Source organism: Protopterus annectens, chromosome 10.part0 (genome assembly GCF_019279795.1).
Source record: "Protopterus annectens isolate FY-2018-M chromosome 10.part0, PAN1.0, whole genome shotgun sequence".
In the NCBI taxonomy this organism is placed as follows: Eukaryota; Metazoa; Chordata; order Ceratodontiformes; family Protopteridae; genus Protopterus; species Protopterus annectens.
Genome location: NC_056744.1, coordinates 931749359 through 931762937, shown reverse-complemented (window position 1 = coordinate 931762937; position 13579 = coordinate 931749359). Strand labels below are relative to the sequence as shown.

General features: G+C 42.7%; 1 protein-coding gene across 2 annotated transcripts in view; it reads right to left on the bottom strand.

The window, feature by feature from the left end:
- The window catches only part of SNX7 (sorting nexin 7), a 630080-nt gene that overhangs the window by 437965 nt on the left and 178536 nt on the right, over window positions 1-13579 (bottom strand). For both annotated transcript variants that reach the window (XM_044085708.1, XM_044085709.1), the window contains exon 4: window positions 11435-11599. In XM_044085708.1, the coding sequence (XP_043941643.1) occupies window positions 11435-11599 (165 nt within the window). The remainder of the gene's footprint in view (window positions 1-11434; window positions 11600-13579) is intronic.

The window sequence follows — 13579 nt, the reverse complement described above, 5'->3', positions numbered from 1 at the left end:
CCAGAAGAAGCCACAGCCCTAGTAGAATGAACCTTAACAGAAGAAGAAGAAGGGGTCTTGCTATGAAAGGAATAACAAAAAGAAATGGCTTTAGAAATCCAATAAGAAATAGTTTGCTTGGAAACAGCCAATCCTAGGGATCTAGAGTGAAAGGAAATGAACACCGATGAGATCTGCGAAAAGTCTTAAATCCTGTCCAAATAAAATCTGAGTTGTCTCTGCACATCCAAAGTGTGCAGCACCTTCTCACTAGCAGATTGTGGAGAAAGAAAAAAGTGGGCAAATGAATGAAGTGATAAGACAGAACACATTCGCCTCTTTGGGAATAAAAGAAGGATTAGTATGAAGGGAGACCTTGTCCATATGGAACACCGAAAAAGGACAACAAGCCATAAGGGCATGAAGCTCAACCATCTGTCTGGCAGAAGTAAGGACTAACAAAAGTATAGTCTTCCAAGGACAATGCTGTAAGGAAGCTAAAGTTGCAAGCACAAAAGGAGCCTGGGTCAATTTTTCCAAAATAAAATTACAATCACTGGGAGGAGGAACAGGCTTCCTGGGGGCCTAATATCAAAGATGCATTCAAGAAACTGTTGACACTCAAATCTAGAAGCTAAAGCAGGTGATAAAGGCAGACAAGTAGAAATAGCTAGTAAACGGGCCTTAACAGAAGAATTTATTTTATTTATTTATTTTACATTTGTTGACTGGGATAGTCCGACTGGATGCATGTCCATTTTCAGCGGAGGCCCGGGGAGAAAAGCTCCAAGGGTAAGCAGATACAGCATTACATAATACCAGCATTACCAGCATTACATATTACAAACAGACTATTTACAGAGATTACATAAGTAAGCAAGTTAAACAAGTTCCACAGGTTACAGTTAATCCTGAGCACAAGTCAGGATTAAGTTAAATTACACAGTAAACTGGTTAACAGATTTTTACACATTCTAGAGAGTTAGCCAGGCTTGATACATTGACATAGCCAGTTAAGTGACAAATGTTGTTTGAGTCTAGTTTTAAATTGACCTAAGGTGGAAAGTAAGGTAATATCAGCTGGAAGAGAGTTCCAGGATCTACTTACAGAGTTTGCAAAGAGAGAATCACTGGCTGTGTTATTAATTTTGCTAGTCTGAATTAGTAGTTTGTTAGAGGATCGAAGCGGTTTAGGATTGTTATAGGGGGTGATAATATTTTTTAAGTGCAGGAGTATTGTCCGGATTATAGAGGATTTTATAGGCCATAATCAGTTGGTTATACTGGATTAGGCTGGGTAGTTCAAGCCACCCAAGCGGATTTAGATTGATGCAATGATGTGTCCTAAAAGGCAACCCAGTGGCAAACCTGGCAATGTGGTTGTAGCAAACTGAGAGTTTGTTAAGGACAGTCTTGTTTAAATTCGAGAGTAGAGGGGATGCATACAGAAGGGTTGAAAGAAGGTGAGAGCGAGCTATGGCAATTTTAGCTGAAGGGGTTAGGAAGGCTTTTATTCTGTCTGGGTAGCTGACCATAACTCTACTGGAGATGTGGCTGAGCAAATCAGAGTAGAGTCATCAGCATATTGGATACAGCTGACTTTTGGGATGACAGTATAAAGGTCGTTAAAGATGGAGAACAGCAAGGGCCCTAGTACAGAGCCTTGTGGTACTCCAAGGGTGTTAGGTAGAAGGTTAGAGAGTTTGTTCTGCCAGAGGACAGCCTGCTGTCAACCATTCAGGTAGGATTGAAACCATTGGAAGGCTCCAGTATCTAGACAGAATGTTTGCAGGGTGTGGATTAAAAGCTGGTGATCAACCATATAGAATGCCTTGGAAAGATCCAAAAAGAGGGCTGAGGATATATAATTATTGTTGCGATTATGGTTTATGGTGTTAGTAAAGGCTAGGAGGGCTGAAGTAGTGCTGTGATGAGGACGGAAGCCATGCTGAGTGTCTGCCATAAGGCGATTTTGGATTAGGTGGTGCATGAGTTGTCTATGAATACATTTTTCCATAATCTTTGCAAGTGGAGAGAGTATAGCTATTGGCCTATAATTGGAGAAGTCAGTAGAGCTGCCTCCTTTGTGAAGTGGAATTACATAGGATATTTTCCAGATGGTGGGAATTTTAGCTTCTACTATGGTTCAACTGATTAGTATTGAGACGGGGTAAGCAATAGCATCAGCTGACTTTTGTAGGTACTCGGCAGGGAGTTGATCAGCAGAAAGTGTAGTGGGTTTTAATTTTTTGATCAAGGTACGGATAAGTGAAGTGGCGACTGGTTGGAAGCTGAACGTGAGTAGGTTTCTAGGGGTGCTACTTTCAGGACCAGGGGTGCTAGGAGGTAGTTGGCTATCTAGGGCTTGAATTGTCTCAGTAAAGAATTGGTTAAAACTATCAGAAACATCTTCAGGGGTTTTATCAATAGTAGCAGCAAGTTTGTCCAGGATGTAGTAGATTATTTAAACCTGCCCAAAACTTCTGAGGGTTATTTTGATTTACTGTCTGTAAATTACTGTAGTATTGTTTTTTGTCTTGTAAAACTGATTTTTTGATTTAGTTCCTGGATTGCCTGTATTTAATGTGATCTTGAGGGTCTTTAGAAGAACGCCCTAAAGCCCATGCTTTGTTTCTAAGGGTAATTTTGAGTTTAGACTCTATAGAAAGCCATGGTGCAGTTTTTGCCTTGGTTCTCCTTGAACAAACAGGTGCATGCAAATCAAGGATCTCAAGGAATTTGTTGTTAAAGTATGCTACTGCTTCCTCTAAGGGGAGGTGTTTTAGAATAGACCAATTACATGAGTTTAGTTCTTGTTGGAATTTGGCAGGGTCAAAGTTTTTATTGTTTCTGACCTTTCTGAGTAAGGGTTGTTGGGAATTAATGGTTTTGTGCTTAATTACATATGTGAGAAGGTGATTGCTTAGGCCATTAAGGAGGGTACCAGAGGTGTACAGTTGGGGGTGACTGTTTAGGAGTACCCAGTCAAGTATACTTTCTTTTTGGTTGGGTTTACCTATCCTGGTAGGGGTGGATATGATTTGTGTAAATGCATGCAGGTTAATATGGGTGGTTGGGGATTCTGAGGAACAGGTGCCCCAATCTATTTTAAAGTCTCCAAGTAGTAGGGTTTTTTGGGGGTAGTGACATGATGGTCAGTGCAGGATATCTTCAAATGTAGATATATTGTTACCTGGGGGAATGTACATACAGATGATATGCATGCAAGTCATGTATGCAAGAATAAGCCAACCCAGCACTGAGCAGTTCACACAGATAAGATAGAACCACAGCAGCATCCACATAAAGTCGATTCAGGTTACCAGAAAAACTCTTCTATTTGGAGAAGTAGGATTTCCTAGTCTCCTGCAGGACCCTAAGCACATCCGCAGAAAAAAAGTGCCTATATGGAATCAAAATCCTTTCACCTACAGTGTCAGCTGAAGAATGTACAGATGGGGATGGATGAGAGATCCCTTGTCTTGTGTGAGCAGGTCCACCCTGTGAGGTAACTTGCCTGGGCTAAATGCTGAAAAAGAGGGAACCAATGCTGTTTGGGCCAAAAGGGAGTCACTAACAAGATTTTGGAAGCATCCTGTTGAATTCTGAACAGGACTTTTGGAATGAAAGAACATGAGGGAAGGCATAAAGAAACATCCCCTCCCAGGAAAAAGAGAGGGCTGTCCACCTTCCAGACCAGAGAACATGGGACTCTGTCACAAAAAAAGAGGAAGCTGTCTGTTCAGGCAGGAAGCAAAAAGATTCACTTGAAGAGTACCCCACTGGGTGGCCAATGTCCAGAAACACATTCCTGTGAAGCATCTCACAGCTGAAGCTATCTGAATGCAAACATCTTGCCAAAAATAAATTTTGTTTACCAAACAGAAGAAAGACGATAATCAGGTTGAACATAAGAAAACTGCAGAAAAAGTCACTGAGGAGTGGAAGAAGAACAAATACAGGCAGACGTAAAGAGAAGGTTAGGTAAATGGAGAAAGGGAGGAACAGATGAGAAGCTGGTAGTGAACAAACTTGAGTCATGGAAAACAGCAAGGGTGGCTGAAGTTTAGAATTCAGAAATTCAGAAATATATCTGTCAATGATCTGACAGGCCTGCAACTTAGGGCAGACACACTTCACACAGGTCTACCATTACACCCTGTAGAGAAGTAATTTCCATACTAGTGAACAAGAATGCTTATTGGTGTGTGCCATTACTACATAAGATGTAAACCATGAAGTAACAAAAGAGTTATGTACTTACCATAACTTGGCATCTGTGCTATCCAGTGTCATTACTCATCACAAATGGGTCTTGGATCCGAGCAGGCAACTATCAGACAGATCAGATTCAGAGCTCAAGCTCCTCCCCTTCACATTCTGCTACCTCTAACCTCAGATCGAGTTTGCTACACCAATGGAAATGCAGAGTAAACTGCACAAAACTCAAAAATATTTCAACATATCAGTTACTCCAGCCTGCCAGAACCCCCAGAAGGAAGGGGGATGGGGGGGGTCGGAATGTGATGAATAATGACACTGGATAGCACAGTTTCCAAGTTATGGTAAGTACAGAAGTCTGTCTGATGTTGTGTCATTATTCATCACAAATGGGTCAGAGTCCCCAGCTTCTAAGTACCCTGGGTGGCCTCAAGGAAGGATATGCTGGAGCATGGAGAAACCAAAGGAAGCCCTGTTCCTGTTCCTAGATACTAAGTTCAGTTTGTAGTGTGAAATTAAAGTGTGAGGATTAGACCAAGTCACTGCAGCACAAATCTCATCCAGGGAGAGTCTGGCCAATAAGGCAGAAGTAGTAGCGACAGACAATTGCCCTTAACTGGTCTAGACAATTCCACTTGCCTACTATCATAAATGTAAGAAATACAACCAGCAATCCACCTGGAAATAGTCACTTTGGAAACTGCCTGGGCCTTTCTGTTCTGAGCAAAAGCCACAAAGAGTTGGTCTGATTTTCTAAACTCCTCAATCCTTTTTAAATAAAAACTCAATTGCCTTTGCATATCTAAACAATGCAAGATATACTCCCCTTTATTAGAGTAATTAGGGAAGAAGACTGGTAGTTGAATCAACTGATTCAGATTAGCTTCAATGGCCATTTAGGGAGAAAGGAAGGATTTGTTCTAAGAGACACCCTATCCTTAAGAAAGATCATGAATGGTGGATTAATACACACAGCCTGAAGTTCAGAGACCCTCATGGCTAAAATAATGCTACTAAAAAGGCCATCTTTCATGAAAGAAATTTAATGTCACATGACCCCACCAGTTCAAAAGGCCTAGGTATAGGTCCTGAGATTGATGCCACCAAGCAAGGTGATTCCTGCAAACCTGAGTCATCTTTATCGTCACAGACATGGGTTGAACCAGACTGGACCACTGGACTGCCAGGGTTCATTGGAGCACCTGCATGTGATATCTAGTGAGAAGAATTAATTGAATGGCTGCTGCCATAGAACCTAACACTTGTAGAATCAAGTGAGCAGATGGGCATCATAGCTCCAGCAAGAGAGAAACCTGGATTCGAATGAGTTAAATCCTCTGAGCTCCACGCTCTGGGGACCTAAACCTTGTCACCACAATAAACAGGAGGGATTGATTCCTGTCCCAGAGACTTCATATACTCTGGAACAAGCTACCCATCTATGTCAAACAAAGTTCCTCATTAGCACTCTTCAAGAAAAATCTTGATGAGTGGATGGGAAATACACCCCAGGAATCACTTCTGTGGCTCTGCTCAACAGGGACACAGGAAATTAACTTTCTTGGGTGGTGTAAGCCAGGGAACCTTGTTGGCTAGGCTTACTTTGGCCCTTGGGCTAATAGCTTAGTACCTACCTATGAGGCAGTGCTGTAGTTTCTGACATTGTATCCAGCTGTACTCTGATGAACTCCAGATTTTGGCGAACAAGGTTGGATTTCGGTAGATTCATAGTGATACCCAGATGTTGGAAAAGATTAAGAGTATAATCGGTGGCCATTGATAGCCGATGTCTCGTGGGAGCCATGAGGAGCCAATCGTCCAGGTATGGAAAGACCTGGAACCTTTTCAGCCGGAGATGAGCTGCCACTACTGCCATGCTTTGGTAAACACCTGGGGGGCTGTGGTGATTCGGAAGGGCAGGACTCTGAACTGATAATGACTAGCCCCTAACCAAAAGTGTAAGTGTCTCCTGGAAAGTGTGTTGATTTTTCTAGGACAGTACACATCCTTGAGATCCACTGAACACATCCAATCATCCTTGCACAAGAGAGGCACAATGGACTGAATGGTGATCATCTGGAACTTGAACTTTTTGACAGAGAGATTCAGCTCGCTGAGGTCCAAAAATAGGATACAGGTCCCCGGTCTTCTTTGGCACCAAAAAGAAGCAAGAATAAGTTCCAGGCCCTTGTTGTCCTGTTGGGGCCTCTTGGATGGCTCTTTTTTGAAGAAGGTCTTGAACCTCAAGATAGGCCAGCTCTCTTTGCTGGGGTGGAACATCCAGGAGAATTTTTTGAATTGGAGGAGACTGAGAAAAGGGAATGGAGTAACAACTAGGAATAATTTTTAGCACTCACTGTTAGGAGGTGACAGTTACCCAGGCTACTGGATGAAGGGAGAGTCAACCCCCAACTGACTCTAGGGTAGGACAGTCAGGCAGCATTTCAGGAATGCTGAAAGGGCTTCTCCAAGAAGGGTTCTTGGGACCCCTGGTTTTGCAGACTCCATCTACAGCATCCTGGAAGGAGTCCTCCAGAACCAACGTTTCTTACTTCCCTTCTGGGTTTTAGAGAAGGACCACTGGGGAGAATCGTGGAAAGGGTTTTACCTTCCTGCTCACTGTGGGTTAAGGTTTCCTTAACAGACTGACCAAACAAGGAGACGCCGTCAAAGGGGGCATTAGTGAAAGATGCCTTGAAAGGTTTCACAAGGACTGCCAGATGAAGCCAGGCATACCATCGAATGGCAATACCGGTACCTGCCACTTGAGAGGTGACCTTCACTATATTGAAGATCAACCTCATCAAAGCATTAGCCAAGGAGGGCAGAGTAGACAGCTGTGGGGACACCAGCTTAAGAATCTCTGGAGGCAACAACTCTGTAAGGGAAGTGGTAAGCTCCGAAACCAAGTCCCTCTGAAGCTAGGTAAAATGGGCCAAATAATTAGTTGCTCTCAGTCTGAAAGCAGCTGAGGCAAACATGCACTTTCCAAAATGGTCGATGGCCTGGGATTCCCTGTTCAGGGGATGGACCAAGGAAGCTTTGCTCAGCTAGCTCCTTCTTAGTAGCAGCAGCCACCACAATAGCACCCACAGGGACACCTTTGCTCCAAAATTGTCTTTGAGAGGACTGGAGAATTTGTCAGCTTTTTTGGGAATAGGTTCCACCATGTCTGGCTCCTTCCAAGCCCTGCTGGCAATAAGGTCCACAAGCTCATCAGTAGGTGAGGGCACCTAAGAAGAAGATGGGCCCATCCCAAAGGCCTTCAGGAGCATGGACTTCTCTGAAGTTGGGGCGGGAGAAGACCAACTGCCTTTTTGCTTGAGAATCTCGAGGATGTCCCTGCAGGACACTTCCTCAGGCGGAAGTTTGGGGGACCCATCTCCCTCCAGAAAATCAGTGTCCTCCATTAGAGGCTCTCTGGGGAAGTCCAAGTGTCTCCTCTTCTACGTTCTCTTCTAAGGGGGTTCCTCCATGGTCAGCTCAGGGAAGGACTCAGAAGAGATGGGTACCCCAAGTGGGGTAGTGCCCACCTGAAGGCACTTGCAAGAGGGCTGACCCTGGATGGATGATGAGGTCTCAGCACTCAAATCTGAGAAAGGCTTTGGAGGACCCAGCAAAATGGAATTGGAAGAGGAGAGTGCACACCATTAGATGGGGAGGGCCCCCTGGTCACCTGGGCAGGGGACAGCAACAAGCCCAACTCGATTTGAACCTTGAGTAAGCTCAGCATCATTCTAGCCATGTCTAAGGGAAGTAGACTTCTGGAGGACCTGGATAAGACTGATGAGTATCCTGACCTTGCATGGGATCTTACCCTGGATCCCACTGCCCTATAGTCCTGGGAAGGGAATCCACACCAATGGGATGGATCCGATTTCTTGGAGGACTGAGAGGGTGAGCCTTCAGTTGTAATAGTGCCTGGCAGCCTAGTTGAATCAGAGGGCTTGGATGGCATGCCGGTTGGATCTCAGTTGGATCCAGGGATGGCTTGCGCCTACTCAGATCTGAAGGCCTCCACTCCATGGAGGTCTTGGATCAGAGAGTTTGATCCGAGGCTCTCAGAATGGCAGATCACAAACACAAAGCTGATGAGGCTGGGATCAGATCAGAGGATCTGCGATTCGACAGCCTCAGCATTTCTGAAAGCAAGGAGGAGGAAGATGACCCCCCCCCCCCGAGGGAGGAGGAGGAGGAGGCCTCTTTACAGGTTCCTGAGAGGGCTTGGAAGGGGAGTCTGAGGGCAGAGGATCCCCCTGAGCCAAGCTCATCAAAAGAAGTTTGTTGCACTCCATGTAGGTCCTTGGGTTTGAATGTAGCACAAATGTCACATTCAATCTCCAGGTGCACTGCCCCTAAGCAATAAAGACAGTCCTCATGTGAGTCAGAACATGGCATCTTACGACTGCACGAGGAGCATCTCTTGAATCCAGAGGGTTTATCAGCCATGATAAACTGCACACATGGACACACACACATAAGCACCTGCTAAAAGTACCACAAGAAAAAACACAAGTCTCCCCCACTAAACTTAAAAAAACAACTGTAACCATCCCTGTTACAACTGCAGCCAGAAAACACCTTCCAGAGGGCTCAGAATACCACCTACTGGCTGCATGTCCAGGGATAAATCTGTCTGCTTGACTGATAAGATGGTTGGTACGGTCACCGCAGGATGCACCCACTGTATGTTGCTTCTCTTGTTTATGGTGAAACAGGACACAGGCACAAACTAGACTCTTCACTGTTCAAGATCAAAGAGGCAGCTGTTTAAATGCAAGGCTTTATATGGAAAAGCTTCCTCTAGGAAAACGCAACTAGTGTTTACCCCTCTATTTTCTCCATCATTTCAAACTCCTCCAGCACAATCCTGGAATTGTGCAATGCACCTGCAACACCTACATTTGGCAATGTCAATCTCTTGAAGCTTGTGCCTTGTAATTGCATTCAGAAAGAGTTTTGCAACTTGAAAGCTTTGCTGTGTTTTATTATTTTACTCATTAAAATAGCGTTTGGCGTTACGCTCTAGTCATTTTTTTTTTCTTGGATATTCTTGAAGCTTGTGCCTTTGGGTGTCTGGATTGAAATGTTAATACTTGCAATGGTATTTCATGTTGTACTCTTCCTAAAGGTCACAGATGCAATGTCTTGGCTTATGTGGTGCTGATCAAAAGAAAATGCTGATGCCCTGTATTCTCAGCTATTGAAAGCTATAATATTTATAACACAAACACCAGCAATTAGCATGCAAACAGTGAAAGCAGCAGAAGACAACAATTGTGCACAAGGGCTAAACAAGTTACCCAACTCCAGCATGCAATGCTTGTGGTTTGTTGGCAGGAGGTGTGTGTTCCCCCCAGGTGTGGGAGTCTTAAAAGATTAAACAGCCAAGGTACAGACTGCAACAGATATAATCCCATCAGTCACTTCCACTGATATGATTCCCAATACAAGATTAGAAATTTCCTTTAAAGGGAGAGGAAAAAAGTAATGTTGTTGTGTCTTTCGGCTTTTCCCGGTTAGGGGTCGCCACAGCGGACCTCTGGTCCGCTAATGATTGGCAGTTGATTTTTACGTGCCAAATTGCCAGCTCTGACGCACAAACTTCAACGAAGGTACGCCCATTCACGCATGTCTCCACAGAAGACACTCTAGCTGAGAATCGAACAGGACATCTTACTGTGAGGCGACAACGCTACCGCAGCACCACCAATAGCAAAACACTAAAGATCTCCACTTCAGCATCCAGCAATCATGCAGAAATTTAAACAGATAGCCTATCTTCCTCACTAAATTTACAGCAGAAAGTGTGACAGACAAGGGTTGCAGTTTGGATCCCTTGACATGATGAATGCAGGACTCTGCCACACTATGACAATATATCCTAAGCTAATGAGGGATTGCAAAAGACTTTGAAAAGCTTATGGGATATATTTACAAAATGAGAGATTCTTTCTTTTGGTCCACCTCTCCTTCATATCCACAAGTAGTTTTCCCGAAGAAGCCATTAGAATTATGAGCATTACAAGAAACTATAAATTGCAGCCAAACTGCTAACTTGTCAGAAAGAATGAAGACAGAAGACAACTATCTCCACAGAATTCAAAGGTCATGGGTCTTCTGTAAAGTGCGGGCTGGCATACAAGTCCAGGGAAGAACTGTGTGTGTGTGCGTGTGTGTGTGTGTGTGTGTGTGTGTGTGTGTGTGTGTGTGTGTGTGTGTGTGTGTGTGTGTGTGTGTGTGTGTGTGTACTTCCCGAATCATTTGAAGCACTATGTTATACAAGTTTAAAAGGAACAGAATAATTTATAGATGGCAGAATGGACATGCTCTAATTCTGTATGCAGCCTGCACACTGACGAGTGATGAAGTCAGCCCCCAGACAGAGACTGAAGGAAATTATCCAGACAGCACAAATACTTCATATGCGAAAACCTCATAGTAATATAACTGCATGTGAGCTCCATATAATTGGACTGAATGTTAAAATATTCACCGCGCATCTTTATAACTGAATTAAGAATTCAGATTAACATAAATGTCAAGAAAGGTTGACCGGGCAAATGGATTATGCTTAGGAACACTGGGAGACTGCTTTAAGGAAAAAAAAGCTGCAATATTATGAATTCAGTTGAAAAGGAGCAGAAATACTTTTTTTTTTCCTGCAAGCACTGTCCTTGGCCAGTCTTCTGCAAATGAAGCAGGTTATCTCTGTATTAAGGAGCAATAAGCAATTCTGACACTCCTTTGTATAAAAAAGTGCACAGGTATGGGAATTCCTGGAATAGCTTAAGGACAACTGTGGCACCAATTTCAGAATGAAACATGAGGAAGTCCTACAGGATACACTTGATCCTTGTGAAAAACCTGAGCCCATTATTGTTTCTACCAGATAAGGGCCCTAGAACAAGAACACTCGGCCATCTACCTACTTTACTAAATAAAGTGCTTGAAACTTCAAGGTGTTTTTATTCCTCCCTCAGGTAGGGCATCAGAGAGTGTCTCCTAGATCTGCTAGCCAAGTGATTTTATCCAGACTAATCCTTTGTACTCTGTTTCCTGTCAGGTGGGTAAGTGAATGTAATGCTATATAGTAAAAGCACTCCATTGTGCACTTCTGTTATACTAAAATTCAGTTATCAATTAGCTACATCAAAAATGAAATACTAAATAAAACATGAGAAAGAGTGGTGCAACTGTAACCATTTTCTTCTTTGAAATCAAAAGGTTTTACCCATGCCTGTGCTGTGAGAAAAACTTTGAAGTCCTCATTAAAAGTTAAAGTAGGATGATCGGCTATTCTGTTTAAAAATCTATGTAGTGCGTTTCTACGTGTTTCAATGAACTCTTCATTAAATCGTTCCACCATTCCCTTCATTATGAACTTCTCTGGCAATGGCTAGAAATTAAAATAAAAGAATTAATGTTATTATGTATGATATACACTGCAGTTTAAATTCAGGTATAACATTTAAGGCAATTGATAGGCAATGCAACAAAAATATGAACAAAGTAATGTTATGCAGTACATAAGTTGGTAATGACAGTTCCCCTTAAAGCAGTAATGTTACCTTTTTAGAAACTTTGAAAAAAAAAATTCAAGATTCAAAGTTTCAAAGAAACTTTGCCATTTAGGAAACACAAGTTTTACCTAAACAAAATTTCAAGTGTCAGCTCTTTTACAGGAAAAAAACAAACAAAAAAAAAAGACAGACATGATAGGTATTAAAGAATAAATAACTATAGTACAAAAGTAAATGTCTAGGTAGCTGACACACATGCTTGTACACTATTTATATACACTGGACAACACTGACTACTAGACGATTAACACATGAAAAATACACTATACACAGAGATGAGATTGGGTGGTATTGCACATAAGAAAGTGATTGGAATTGCACTTGAATGAGAATATATTAATTTTAGTATGCAGTAAATAAATAGAATTCCTGTATGGAAAAAGAATGAGAGTGTAATAATCTCTTATAGTTTTGATACGTCCAGATTTAAATCTGCAGTAATGAGTCTTACTGCAGTTGGATAAAAACTGCTCATGAATCTGGAGGTCCTGCAGAGGATACTCTGTAACCTTCTACCAAGATGGAGGTTTAGTGAATTAGCCATATGCTGGATGAGGTGTCACTCAGAATTTCGCAGGACCTCTTTTTACATTTAATTTCAAAGAGCTCCTGTAAGGTAGGAAGACTAGTCCCCACAATCTTTTCCACTGTTCTAATTCTTTGCAGCTTCTTCCTTTCGGCCATTGTGCTGCTACCGAACCATACAGTGCAGTTGCTGGTGATAATGCTCTCGATGGCTCCTCTGTATAAGGTATTTAGAGCATTCATAGAGAGCTTTGGTTTTCTCAGCCTTCTTAGGAAGTGTAGTCACTGGTGGGCTTTAGCTGGCCTGTGTTTGTACTCCTAGAAAAATCCTCTTATATATGTACCTCCAGGAACTTTGCAGTTTGCACTCTCACCACTTCATCATTGATCTTGAGGGACAGGTGCATGGCAGAGCTCTTTCTGAAGTTAATAATAATTTCTTTTGTTTTATTGATGTTCATGTCCAAATTTTGTTACTGTACGATTCAATTGGGGGCATTGACCTCATTCCTATACCCACTCTTGTCATCCCCACTTATGAGTTCCACCACTGTGGTGTCATCTGGAAATTTGATGATGTGGTTGTTGCTAGCTTTTGCAGAGCAGTCATGGGTAAGGATTGTGAACAGTAGAGGACTCCACACAAAACCTTGGGGTACTCCAATGCTGACTGCAATACTCCCTGAAGTGTTGTTACCAGCACAGGACCTTTGTGGTCTTCTAGTCAGGAAATCGAGGATCCAGTTACAGAGCCCTTAATTTATGCCAAGATTGATTAGCTTCTCTATAAGTTGCATTGGAATCACCATATTGAATGCCAAGCTGAAATCTACGAACAACAGCCTGGCATAGTTTTTCTCTTGAAGATGCTCCAATGTGAGGTGAAGTGCCACTAAAATGGCATCAGCAGTTGATATGTTTGCCTGATAGGCAAACTGCAGTGGGTCAAAGGACTGGGGTAGTACTGTAGTCAAATGTCTTTTAACCAGTCTTTCAAAGCATTTCATTACATTTGATGTAAGGGCCACTGGCCTGGAATCATTTAGGCAGGTGGGGTTGGCTGTTTTGGGCAGAGGGATTATGTTGGTAACTTTCAAGCATGCTGGTGGTTTTTCCTGGACAAGCGAGATATTAAAGACGTCTGTCAGGAGTATGCTGAGTTGCTCTGCACAACCTTTCAATACTTTCCCCAGAATGTTATCTGGACCAATAGCCTTTCTGGAGTTCACTTTCCTCAGCTAGTTCCTTAAATCCAGAGCACTGAAGTTCAG